General features: G+C 50.7%; 1 protein-coding gene across 17 annotated transcripts in view; it reads right to left on the reverse strand.

Annotated features, from left to right (window-relative positions):
• The window catches only part of ATXN7 (ataxin 7), a 193,780-nt gene that overhangs the window by 24,639 nt on the left and 155,250 nt on the right, over nucleotides 1–13,891 (reverse strand). For 8 of the 17 annotated variants that reach the window (XM_064274274.1, XM_064274277.1, XM_064274276.1 and 5 more), the window contains 3 exons: nucleotides 7,069–8,035; nucleotides 6,209–6,272; nucleotides 289–4,312 (listed from right to left, as the gene is read on the reverse strand). In XM_064274274.1, coding sequence (XP_064130344.1) covers nucleotides 4,212–4,312; nucleotides 6,209–6,272; nucleotides 7,069–8,035 — 1,132 coding nt within the window. In that variant the 3' untranslated portion in view covers nucleotides 289–4,211. Of the gene's footprint in view, nucleotides 1–288; nucleotides 4,313–6,208; nucleotides 6,273–7,068; nucleotides 8,036–13,891 lie in introns of those variants that run through there. The other 9 variants (XR_010318961.1, XR_010318960.1, XR_002785655.2 and 6 more) reach the window with 2 other exon arrangements.

A 13,891-nucleotide genomic window follows, 5' to 3' on the forward strand; every position in this document is an offset into this window, starting at 1 on the left:
ATTCATCAGCTCCGGTTTGTTGTCTCGGCAAACCTGCAGGGCAGGAATGCAGCAGTCCTCACTGTTTACTCTGCAGTTATTAATTCATCCAAGGCAAGCTTTCTGACCAAGAATGGAAACATTCTAAGCCCTCAGAAGTATTCTGCTTATGTAGGAGGGACATGAAAGTGAAGGTGCTTTAAAAGGGTGTTTGTCTGATGCCAAAAAGGAAGACAAGTCAGACTACACTGAATGTAGCTGATATCACAACGAGGCAGAAAACATGTCAAGTACTTCAGGCAGCCAACCTTATTTATTGAAAAGTCCTCATTTTATTGCCCGTTTAGTAACATGTTGGTTCCACAAACTAATTTTTCATGAAGCAAAGCACAACTTTTTCTTATAAATAGTATAAATTATTTTATTTACAGAAACTTGTTACAAAACAAATAGACTATATATTTCTTCTCTTTTAAATATCCAAAGTAATTTTCTATCCTCTGACATTTGTTCATGTTCTATACAGCAGCCAACACAGAGTCCAGCTGAGATGCTCTTGATTATGTATACAAATTATCAAACTATTCACACATTTTAACACAGGAGATTGCTTTTATAACCCAAGCTCAAAACAAAACAAAACAAAAAAAACAACAGCAAAATGCTCTCAAGGCTCTGCGTTCACACCGACAGTATGTAGTGCTCATTTAAAATGATCTGAAAATGTTTTGCACAAAATGTAAAAATGATTATTGTCCGTGACACAATGAAACTTTTTAACAATCATTTTCCAAAGCGCCCCCTCCCCGCGATGAGCGACATTAAGGAATTCCTTGGCAACAGAACTCTTGCAGGAAGACAGCTGCCTTCATAGATTACAGTTGTCAAATTTTACATTTTTTTTCACTGTTCTCAGAGGTACTTCTTTGTATGGTATTTTTGGAATACAAAACATTTTAAATATTCTATTTTAAACTCTGTATTTCACGAATGAGTAACAGAAGCAGACGTATCACGTAAGCTGCTGGCTGAAGAAAAAGATCTGTAACCCTTGGTGCCGCTGGGCAGTCCATCACCAGCTGAGTATCACTATGAACCAAAAGATCTTAATTTTAAAATACCTTATAAAATTACCAGCATTGGTGGGATTTAACTCCTCCCCTAAAATTTTAGAAACAATATTTAGGTGGAAAAAGCAAACTCCAAAAGTTCAACTGAACATTCAAGTCTTTTTTTTAAAGAGAATCTGTCTGAGCTTAAAACTAGCTGTCAGGCACTTTCAGTTTTCCCGTTAGTTTTAAACCACATCACACACTAATACAGATGTGCTCAGGACGCACACACACGGACACACAGGCAGGCGCGCGCACTCTCACACGTAAACACCAACAGAAGAAAAGCAGTGTGTCACTTACTACGTGCCGTCTATCGGGAAATCAGGCAGCCAGGGAGAAGCAATGCCCGCTTCACCGGAAGGAACCTGCTCCCCGGACTGAGACGGGACAGAGACTTTCACAGGACAGAGGCATCCCCCCAACTGTAAGGAGGCAGGTTCTGGAACTACTGGCTTGGCAGTGAACCACTTCAAATTATAAAAAGGTATTTACTTTTATGAATTAATAAATAAATACTAGATGATCTCAATTGTACCAAAACAGGATATCAGAAAAAAAAGACCTGTGCAAAAATACGTATTTAAATATGTACAGTTCATTTTTAACAAAATATGTCTTCTGAAATAGGGAGACTTCCGTATTTATAATAGAGCAAGAAATTCCAAAATAAAGATACAAAAGTAGGTTTTGTATAATTCTTTGTTCATCATTGCAGCACTTTTTTTTTTTCTTTTTTGTAGGTTAAGAAAACTGCAGGAGTTGTCATGAAACTTTATTGAAAAGAATATAAAAACTATCTTGGTTTTAAATTGATACCAAAGTCTGTCTAGAAGCCACCCAACCACTGCAAATTTGGTTTCTGCAAGTTAATTTAATTTAAAAACAAAAACAAACTTGTACTCCCATGTTTTAAATGGTCTTAATTGTTCATCATAATAAAAAGTAGTTGTAGGAGAAAAGAAACTACTTGAACAACAGTCTAAACTTTAATAGCACTGTTTAGAATAGGTCTGTTTGTGGCTGGCAGGCAGAATCCAAAATGGCTAATTCCTAATCGCGATGCTGTGTGTACTACCGGGAGACAAACTGAAAGGCTATTAAAACTTCAGTCTAAAAAGTCAAATGACCAGCACTCGCTAATCTAAGTATCTACATTATTCTGAATCGACTTGCTGTCATGAATCCTGTTCACATCTTTCAGAACAACATGATCTGTCTGTAAATTCCATCCCTAAAAGCAACTTTATTTATAACCATCAAGTCTCCTCAGCTTTGAAAATAAAATTCTACCCACACCCCACTGCACTTGTCACCAAGGAATTAGCTCGGTGTGTTCTGATTCCCCTTCCCTCCTCTCGCTCTCTCACTGGGATGGAACAACTAGGCCACTTCTCCTAACTACATCAAACTGGCCCATCCAAGCCTCCTCCTCACTGCACGTGCCTATAATGCCATTTAAAAACATTTACTGATTGATTGCATAATAAGTGAACAAGGTACTGTTCCCCCTTTTTTAAAAAATCAGTATTTTACATCAATTTATAGCTAAAGTATCTGCATAAAGTTTTTCTCTTGGTTTTCTTACATAATAAGAAGAATTACGTAGCAATTCACATTATTAGGCCGGTGACCACGTACTCGTCCTGTTGGCCTGAAGTTCCCTGAAGCTGGAGTTTGTAACCCAAGAATTTGGAAAAAAAAGGCTGCGCTGCTTGGCTCTGTTCAGGCCCCGAGCAGGGTGATAATCAGAGCTTTGGAGAGTTTACCCTGTTTTCGGCAACTTTGTGTGTTCTTCTGAACAAGGATACCTGGTTCTCGTTTCGGGGGGTGTGGCGGTAGCCTCACCAGTTAAAAGCCCCCCAAATGCAGTGACACTGCCTCAAGCAATGATGTTTGAAGGTATGAAGTTCTCTCCTCTGGGGTGGGGGACTAGAAAACACACCCTGGAAGGCTCCAAACCCTGTTAGGAAGATGGCTGGCACCGATCCCACTAAAGGAGGTGGCTGCGTGGGTCCACCCGCTCTCCGTCCCTGCTCCCCACCCCACCTGCGTCCCAACAGACGAACACCTGTAGCGGATGAAGGCGTGTGCACACACACACACTACGGTGAGTGCTTCAAGCGGCGGTTTACGTTTAGCTCCAGGACAGTACCCAAAGAAGAGACTGAGGGCACGCAGAGAGCCCCGGACACACCGTGTGTAGAATGACTTTGTGAAGGGCAGTTTCTGCTGCATCCTAATGGGTTCACTTTAAACAGGCAACTTTTTGAGAACAGACGACTAGGTAGGACAACCAGCCCAATCGGACAGACTCTTCCACGTGCGGATGGAAAGGATAAAAAAATTCCATTCTTTGACAATCTTGGAAAACTTTTCTCTCCCATGATGGTTTTATTTCTCCCCCTCCCCCCACAATTTGGCTTTCTTGTTAATCAAAACTAGCTCACATTTGTATCACATATATTTATACTTTTTAAAATCCCACGGAATCACTTCTGTACCATAAATAGCAAGCCTCTAAAATGGTTTATACTTGCTCTCTGGGCAACAATGGCTTCAAACCAGTTTGTAAGATGGGAAATTCTGACAGTTTCTTATTCTAAATGACTTGCAAAAAGGCTGGGCAAAAACACAGGCTGTTTCCTCCCAGTGCCTTGCTATTGCCCCTACCCCATTCCTGGAACACGGCTTTACAAACCCACAGCCAAAGCCCCTCCTCCAGAGAGCTGCCTGGGTGCAGCACCCTGCCTCTCCCTCTGGGGGCGTCTCCAGTTAGGGGCCCAACTACTGGAGAGTGACCTACAGAAGACAGTGTAAAAATTAAAAAAGCTGGCAGGGTGTCAGGGGACAAGGCTACAGGAATGCTCTTGCCAAAACATTCTTCTGCCCAGCCAATCTATTGGAAGAGCGGCTCCTTGACATACTGCAAGTGAAAAAAATAAACAGAAATGAAAACTTCTCACAGATTGGCAGCAAGCAGTCCAGACCACTTTAACACTGATAAAAGCAAATCGGTGGCTGAACTTGATCCAGTGTCCTTTGTGAGTCCTCACTGCTACAGACGTAGCTTCAGGGAAACGAGACCCACGGGAGGCTGGGAAAACAGACTCAAAGGCCTCATGGAGTCCAGAGTGTTGAGTGGAGGTCTAACTTGTCGTCAAAAGTGTCCAGATTATTCCTCCCCGTGCTATTCTCAGCTGTCAGGGATGTGCCTTTGGCTTTTAAGAAAAAGGGAAGGGAACAATGGAGAAGGTAAGTCGGTGGCTTTACACTCTGCTGCCCGAGCCTACACGAGAAGTCTCCAAAGACCACACGGCACTCAAGTCGCCAGGGGCAGTCAGCTATGGAACTCTGCCTTAGCTTTTCAAAGCCTTCGTTGCCCTTGGGCACAATCATTCTAAAAGATTTACTTTCAGAAAATTGGCTACTGGGAACACAGGACTGGGTCTCTGGCTAAAGGAAAAGTCCCATGTGCCTGCTTTTTGGTTTCACTGACTGACTGTGTCCCTGAAGGTATCCCAGGCTGTCAACTGAGGCCTGAACAAGGTCAAACGGGCCAGCACCCACAGGTGTGAAAGCTCCTAGCCCGGGGTGTGCTCTGGCCAGGGGAGAGGGCACTCCGGCCTGCTCTGCCCGGGCTGGCTGCTGTCAGGCACGTGGGGACAGAGGCCGTGAGCTCTGCGAGCTGTCTGCCCAGTGCCGTCTCCCAGCACGTCCTCGACTAGGTGGTTTCGCTCAGTCAGCCGTCTGTTTTAAAGCCAGCTCTGCAGGGGCGGCAGGCTAAGGACCCTAGTTTAGTAGGAGCAGCATCCTGTGATGCACTTGGAGGCTGTGGACCCCTTGAGATTCTGGTGAGAGTTACAGGATCCCTTCCCGTACAGAAATGACAGACATAAAAATGTGCAAAACTCTTGGGGGTTCACCCATCCTCTGCTCGTGATCCAAGGGCCCACCCCAGCTCTGCAGTGCAGGCAGTCCCCCGGCCACCAGCCAGGTCTGCTGCCAACTGTGTCTTCAGGTCAGACTGTAGTTAAGTCGGCACAGGTGCACGCGGTTCTTATTTAGTGCCAGGGAAGACTGGAAGCCTTTTCAGTGATTTCAGGGCTGCAGGGCAGCAAGTGAGGTGATTGCGACGGAGTACGTGTTGTGAGTGGGGGTTGCTTCCATCATTCCCAAGTGAGGGCAAATTGACAAAGCAAGAAAGGACAGGTGCGAGCTGTCCCCACGTCAGACGTTCCTAACCCAGGGACTGCCTGTATGATAAAAAGTACTGCACTGCAAAAAAGAGCACTTTTCCAACTTACATCAAAGCTGATTTTAAGGAACAGAACCCAAAGTTAGGCTGTCTGGGTTTTCTTCGTGGGGCAGCTCCTCCCCCAATGGTGTAAACCAGAGGTGGCAAACTGGCAGCTCCTGAGCCGAGCTTGGCCATCAGGCATGTGTTTGGATTACACCAGATGAAAAAGACAAGACTACGTTGCTTTAACATTGGGCACATCTCACATAAAGGCCAGATCTGTACTTTCTCTTTTAATACTGTCTGGGTGAGAAGCAGCCCCTGCCTGTAGGGGGGCCCGTGCTCCTCAATTTTCCAGAGGCGCTGTTACTCCCTACCGCACCCCACCAGCCCCTCTCACTGCTACTCGTGGGCAGCAGGGTCTGGATGAAGACAGTGTGTGTGCTCGGGGCCATGTGTGACGTGGACACTAAAACCCAGTGGAACCCTGTGGGGCTCACAATCGACCAGGAGGCGGCTCGGAAGGGAGGTTCTGGGGGAGGGTTGAACCACTTCTTGCTGTTTGCACTGCATTGTACGCTTCTCATAAACTACACTGAATGACTACAAAGCCCAGGATCCTCTGATCAAAAAGACACACACGAAAAGCCCAGGAGTAGCTGAAGCTCCAACAGAAGGCTTTAAGCAGTTGCTATTTAAATTCACAGATAATTTTCCTCATACTTTTGGCAACAGGTGTTAATTCACAGAGATAATAGAAAGAAATTAAATCACAGCAGGAAACTTCTTGGTATTTTCTTAAAAAAAAAAAACAAAAAACCTTAACCAGGTATTTAAGCTCTAAATATGAGGAAGAAAAAATAAAAAAGAGCCTCACATTTTAAACCAGGGCTCTGGGGTGATGCTGATGACAGTCCTGCTGGTAAGCGAGGTGAGCCATCCTGATGAATGAAATCACAAGAGGAGAGGTGAGCTGGAAGTTAGAGGAAAGAAGGCTGGAAGACACAGCTACTGAGAAAGCAGAGAAACAGCGTGAAGACAGAGTCCCGGCCAGCTCTGGGTCAGCGTCCACTCAGCCTTCTCCACTAACGGGCCATTTCTCAGGGTTCTGTCTCATCCATTAATTGACCTGAGATTTTGGTCTGCTCTTATGCCCATGCTCAATCCTGTTTTCCTGTCTCCCTTGAAACCAGGGAGGAGAAAATACAGGGGGAGATTTAACCACGACCTCTGGACTGTTCAGGGGGCAGAAGTATTGAAAGCTCTCAGATTTTCACATTTAGACCACCCCTTTCCAGGTCACGCTGCGTTTAGCCTAGCTGTCCTCTGAGGAACCCCCTCAAGAACCCCCTCTCAGGAAGCACTGCTGGCTTCCTTCCCTCACGCAGGACAGGACGCACACCATTCTCCCAGGACAACGCCTCGCTCGCTGGCTGCCGAGAACAACTCCCTGCGGATTCCGGCTCTGCCGCTGCCTGTTGGTGTCCACGGGCCCCTCTGCTAAATGCATTGCCATGTTTCCTAACCCAGGAACATCTTCCAAAGTCAGCAGAAATTCTGGCAGAGAGGAGCCCGTTTTACCGTCACAGGGCCATGAACTCTTTTTTAAAGACACACGAAGCTGGGTCTCTGTTCACAGACAAGCCAACCAACCCAACGGCACAGATTTCCAAGCTGGCAAGAGATCCCCAAGGAGAGGAAACAGGCATCCCCGTGGGCTCAGAGTCCACTTCCTACCTGATGAAGGAGGGAACTGTTGGTCAGTCCTTGTGCCCCTGGGAGGACGCCTGCGTGTTTCATGTGGATGTTGTTCACGGCCGGCAGCTTGGAGACCTTTGTGGGTTTGCTGCTATTGGTGCTGACACTGCTTGAGCCAGACGGGCACTTTCTTTTCTTCCCTGTGAGCTGGTCTAGAGGAGTGTGTGAGTGTGAGGAGCGGCTGTGAGCGCTGGCCGCCAGCTCACTGGACTGGTGGACGAACGGGCCCAGAGAGAGAGTGGAGTCGCTGCTGTTGACCACCACGCTCATCCTCTTGATGGACTCTGCCGGGCTCCCACTGGGGGGGCCCCTCCCTGAAGGCTCGTGCCGGATGCTCACCGAGTTAGCTCTGCTCATCACACAGCTGAGGCCCATGCTGTGGGAAGATGTCACCACGGAGGGAAGGGGAGGCCCAGCATGAGCCACGCAGTTTTTCCTAAAAGACTCCATGGAATGAGAAGAAGAGGAACAGGAGGAGAACGGGGGAGCTAATAGCGGGGAACCGCTTTTGCGTTTCTTTCCTGAGCCCCCACTGTTACTGCTACCGGTGCCGTGACAGTTGGTGCTGTTACCAGGAGACTCCCTGGGCCGTACAGACTTGCTGGCTTTCAGCTTCTGAGGTTTCCTGGACATGGGTGAGGAGGGGACCGAGGAGAGGCCGGAGGGCGTGGAGGGGGATGACGATGAAGGGCACACATGTCTGGACTGTGCGCTGCACACAGGATCCACTGCTCCCGAAGCTGCCGGCTGGGCGTTTAGTGTGGTTCCGTGAGCTGGGACCGATTTGCCAGTGGGGGAGACACAGGCGGGTGAGGGCAGGACTGGGGATGGACAGACAGATGCTGCAAGGGAGCTGGCCCCGTACTGGGGTGTCGGCACAGCGTTGGCCCGGTGAGGTGCGCGTGTGGAGACAGGTGACGTGGTACTGGGCACTGGTGGGATTTTCCTGGGAAGAAGAGAGGGCAGGAGGTAAGATTTGCCACAACCATTCAGCTCCGACGCCAAGGGTCGCCCTGAAATGCTATGGACCTGGCCTGCCACTTCTCTGCGTGCAGAATAAAAACCAAACCCTCGTGCTCTATAGGGCCTGTGTGGCTCATCCCTGCCCCAGCTTCACACCCCATTTCCCAGCCCCAGCTCTCTGACTCCAGCCGCTGGTCCTCCTTAAGGTCCAAGGATGCGCCTTCACACTGCCGGGCACTGCCGAGCTGACTCCAACTCACGGCGAGCCCAGGTGTGCCAGAGTAGACACGTGTTCCACAGGGTTTTTAACAACTGGTTTTTCACAGGTAGATCACCAGGTCTTTCTTCTGAGGTGCCTCTGGTGGGCTTAAACCTCCAACCTTTCAGTTAGCAGCTGAGCACAGTTAACTGTTTGCACCACCCGGGGACTTAACACCCCAACTTAAAACCCTGTAAATCCTTCACCTGGGATACTCTTAGCCCCAGTTCTGGCTCATCACTGAGTTCTCGGAGATCTGGCCTGACCATGCTGACTTGTGTAGTTCCCCACAGTCATGCACTGCCCGTTCTTAGACTTTGTAGACGCAGGATGGTAACTGTGTGACTGGTGACTAGCGTCTGACTCCTTTACAGAGTATTCCCAGTGCCCAGCACAGAGCCTGGAACACAGAAAGCACTGAAGTGCTGACAGAATTCCTGAATGAATGACGGCAAATCAACAACAGTGAGGTCTTAACCAGTGGCCTGAATGGCCGCTCAAGGGAGGGCGCCACAAACTCTCAGGAGACTTCAGTCATGGTGCTATGGTAACGTATTCTATTAATAATACATGGGTAAGATATTTATCTGGGGGTGGGGAGGCCATTCGAATAATCAAACCCCCTCCTCCCACCCAGCTCCGATTTTTAAATATCGCAGCACCAAAATTTCAAAAGCTTCTGTGGCAGAATGAAAACAGAGGCGGTAACATCGAAAATGGTACCAGGGCTGCTCTGCTCCTGACCTCACGGGGTAGCCCTGGCTGATCCGGTCAGTGAACCAGCTGCAGCTCCATCTCATCTCTGCGATGAGGGTGTCGGCCTAAATGGCTGCTGAGCTGCTCTGCAGATGCTTCTGAAGAACCATCATTAAAAACCCTTTGCCACTGAGTCCATTCCGATTCATAGCGACCCTACAGTTAGGTATCAAGAAAAGAATCGCTGCAAGTGCTTGCACTTGCTTCAAGACCCTCCTCAGGCGTGCAGCCCTGCTCCAACTGGTGCTTCTCAGCCCTGGCTGCACATTACAATCACTTGTGCAACTCAACCACACCCCAGACCCACTACACCGGATCTGAGGGGTGGGCCCAGACATTAGTAACTTCTCATTTCCCCAAGAACCTGGCTCTAGTCTCTCAGAGGCTTTAGAAACGCTGAGTTCTGTGTCTCTGCCCCAGACCAACTTCATTAGACTCTGCACCTCAGCCAGCCCCCAGAAGCTCTCGGGCAGCACCTTTGAGAAGCACCCTAGTTCTAAAGGAAGCACAGGCCCTGCCGCTCGCTGCGTGCAGTGGCGTCTTGTGGCCACCAGGTGGCGCAGGAAGCCGGGGCCGAAGCATAGGCTGCGCAACCAAATCCTGGGCAAAGGCTTCCCTGGGGGGAAGACGTGGATCTCTTGGGGTGACAAATACTGGTTCCTCTTATAAAACCTCTTTTAAGTAATTTCTCACCTTTTGTATGTAAGAATACATAATCATACTGACTTAACGTCTGCACAAACAAACTCTGCAAAGGTATACAAGAAATTAACAAAAACATTTCCATCTGTGGGGGGTGGGTGTGCGCTAGGAGCCTGGGGGACCGGACTCTGTAGCCCTCTTCACACATCGCCTCTTCGTTTTAGCCAAGTGAATGTACTGCCTGTTCAAAACGCTGAATTACCAAACGACAGCCAACCAGCCCCTCTGAGAATCATCCAAGCCCCTCCTTAAAAAAAAAAAAAAAAAAATTTTTTTTTTTTTTTCAGGGGAGGAAAAGAGGCTCCAAAATCATTAGGGGGCAAGAGTTCATGGAAATCATGGGGGTAAGAAAGGGCCTCCTTCAGAGGAATGGCTGGTCTGATTTCACTGCCATTCGGGCCCCACATGCTGATGACAATTTACCTCATACTCAACTCGAATCCCACCTCCACTCAATCACAAATTAATAATATTCAGGGATAGTGCAGGATGCTGGGAAACAAGGGCTCTTCCTGGAAGGGAAGGTTTCTGGCTGAGCCAGTAGGATGCCACCGGGACCACAGCGAGAGCATCCTTGAGGGCCTCAAAGATGCCACATGTGAGCGGCGCTCACTGGGTGAGAAGCACTGGGCCACCTCCAGCCAGCTCAGGGCTGCCTCAGCCTACATCGCTCCTGTGTGGAACCTTTCCTCACACCTGGCCCGGCACCGGTCTCTAGACCTCCAGTCCGCCCTAGGCCTGTATGCCAGCATGTCACTGAGCAACAAGTCTGCTCCTGTTGTATGGACTTTTTTAAAAACTAAAGGTCACATTAATGGAAAGTAGTAGTTCCCTCTTTCCTAGAAGCAAACAGTAAGGCAGTCAAGCCTTCTGGCTGAGGATAGCACACAGTGGAGTCAACTTCATGATCCTGCTTTGCAAATGTCCACAGCGCAACAGGAAAGCCTGTCTACATGAGCCACTTCACGGGGAACCAGAACTATCTTCATCTAGATGGGCTGCTGGCCACAAGCCACTTACCAAGATAACGGGGGTGAAACGTTCTGAAGACCCTTTGTAACACAAGTGGACTGAACCCACAGGCAACCAGCTCGAGTCCCAGCGGGTAGTCTGCCTCAACAAGAAGCTGAGATCTCATGTATCTTGAGGTGTTTTGATGTGGAGACACCTTCAGAACCCCCACAAAGCACTCCCCTGGCCCTGCCCCTGGGCAGGGACTACTGTCCCTTCATCAAGGTCTCCAAGAGAGCATCTAACCAGTAAAAACCAGGAGGACATGTGCAACAGAAAGGCAGAGTAACAGTGCCCTGGATCTGCCTTTCTAAGTGAACACATCTAATCTAAGTCCTATTCATGATCTTGGATTCGGTCCTCTGCCTGGTGGACATACCTCTTGTATGTAAGAATATACAACCATACTGAGCAGACAAGTCTCTGAGCAGCCCGCTGTGTCTTTATTAGGAAACCAAGGCAGGGAGACGAGCAGATATACTGGGAAAGAGTCCATTCAACGAGACACTACTAAACTCTGCCCCAGTGGAGGGCTGTGGAAGGCTCTGTTTCCCAAAGGAGGTTCTATCAAACACTGGTTCCTTGAGATGCTCCCCGACAAACAGTTCCTGGTTCAGAAGAACCTGGGAGATGTTTCACAGGATACATGATATCCCCCACTTTCAGAGTTACGATGGACACTGCTCATTAAAGGCTGACAGGTCCTTCAGGAAAGAAAACTACTTACTTAAGGAGAGGCCAACTTAGGCTTTTTTTTTTTTTTTTTGCCATGGAACCTTTTCCAAATCCCCTTTGGGAAAACTAGGACACAAACGACCGTCTCACCTTAAAACAGTACATCAGGCCACATGGCTCCTCTACCTGAAGACGTGCAAAAGCGCCCGGCTGCACTTAGGACCACTGTCAGCACCCTCCTCCCTCAGTGTACTCAGGACCAGCGTCACCACCGTGCTCACGGCACTCAGGACCAGCATCAGCACTGTACTGACTGCACTCAGGATCAGCGTCAGCACTGTACAGCCTCACTGCACTCAGGATCAGCATCAGCACTGTCCTCACTGCACTCAGGATCAGCATCAGCACTGTACAGCCTCACTGCACTCAGGATCAGCGTCAGCACCGTCATCACTACACTCAGGACCAGCGTCAGCACCGTCCTCACTACACCCAGGACCAGCGTCTGCACCGTCCTCACTACACCCAGGACCAGCGTCAGCACCGTCCTCACTGCACCCAGGACCAGCGTCAGCACCGTCCTCACTGCACTCAGGACCAACGTCAGCACCGTCCTCACTGCGCTCAGGACCAGCGTCAGCACCGTCCTCACTGCATTCAGGACCAGCGTCCGCACCGTCCTCACTGCACCCAGGACCAGCGTCAGCACCGTCATCACTGCACTCAGGACCAGCGTCCGCACCGTCCTCACTGCGCTCAGGACCAGCGTCCGCACCGTCCTCACTGCGCCCAGGACCAACGTCAGCACCGTCCTCACTGCGCCCAGGACCAACGTCAGCACCGTCCTCACTGCGCCCAGGACCAGCGTCCGCACCGTCCTCACTGCGCCCAGGACCAGCGTCCGCACCGTCCTCACTGCGCCCAGGACCAGCGTCCGCACCGTCCTCACTGCGCCCAGGACCAGCGTCCGCACCGTCCTCACTGCGCCCAGGACCAGCGTCCGCACCGTCCTCACTGCGCCCAGGACCAGCGTCCGCACCGTCCTCACTGCACCCAGGACCAGCGTCCGCACCGTCCTCACTGCACCCAGGACCAGCGTCCGCACCGTCCTCACTGCACCCAGGACCAGCGTCCGCACCGTCCTCACTGCACTCAGGACCAGCGTCCGCACCGTCCTCACTGCACTCAGGACCAGCGTCCGCACCGTCCTCACTGCACTCAGGACCAGCGTCAGCATCGTCCACCCTCACTGCACTCAGGACCAGTGTCAGCACTGTCCTTCCTGCACTCAGGACCAGCGTCAGCACCGTCATCACTACACTCAGGACCAGCGTCCGCACCGTCCTCACTGCACTCAGGACCAGCGTCAGCACCGTCCTCACTGCACTCAGGACCAGGGTCCGCACCGTCCTCACTGCACTCAGGATCAGCGTCAGCACTGTACAGCCTCACTGCACTCAGGATCAGCGTCAGCACCGTCCTCACTGCACTCAGGACCAGCGTCAGCACCGTCCTCACTGCACTCAGGACCAGCGTCAGCACCGTCATCACTGCACTCAGGACCAGCGTCAGCACCGTCCTCACTGCACTCAGGACCAGCGTCCGCACCGTCCTCACTGCACTCAGGACCAGCGTCCGCACGTCCTCACTGCACTCAGGACCAGCGTCCGCACCGTCCTCACTGCACGCAGGACCAGCGTCAGCACCGTCCTCACTGCACCCAGGACCAGCGTCAGCACCGTCCTCACTGCACTCAGGATTAGCGTCAGCACCGTCATCACTGCACTCAGGACCAGCGTCAGCACCGTCCTCACTGCACTCAGGACCAGCGTCCGCACCGTCCTCACTGCACTCAGGGCCAGCGTCAGCACCGTCCTCACTGCACTCAGGATTAGCATCAGCACCGTCATCACTGCACTCAGGACCAGCGTCAGCACCGTCCTCACTACACTCAGGACCAGCGTCAGCACCGTAATCACTGCACTCAGGACCAGCGTCCGCACCGTCCTCACTGCACTCAGGGCCAGCGTCAGCACCGTCCTCACTACACTCAGGACCCGCGTCAGCACCGTCCTTACTGCACTCAGGATTAGCGTCAGCACCGTCCTCACTGCACTCAGGACCAGTGTCAGCACTGTCCTCCCTGCACTCAGGACCAGCGTCAGCATCGTCCACCCTCCCTGCACTCAGGACCAGCATCAGCACTGTCCTCCCTGCACTCAGGACTAGCGTCAGCACCGTCATCACTGCACTCAGGACCAGCGTCAGCATCGTCCACCCTCACTGCACTGAGGACCAATGTTAGCACCATCCACCCTCACCGGACCCAGGACCAGCGTCAGCATTGTCCTCATTGCACCCAGGACCAGTGTCAGCATCATCCACCCTCACTGCACCCAGGACCAGCATTGGCACTGTCCTCACTGCACTCAGGAC

This window comes from Loxodonta africana, chromosome 22 (genome assembly GCF_030014295.1).
Source record: "Loxodonta africana isolate mLoxAfr1 chromosome 22, mLoxAfr1.hap2, whole genome shotgun sequence".
Lineage (NCBI taxonomy): Eukaryota > Metazoa > Chordata > Mammalia > Proboscidea > Elephantidae > Loxodonta > Loxodonta africana.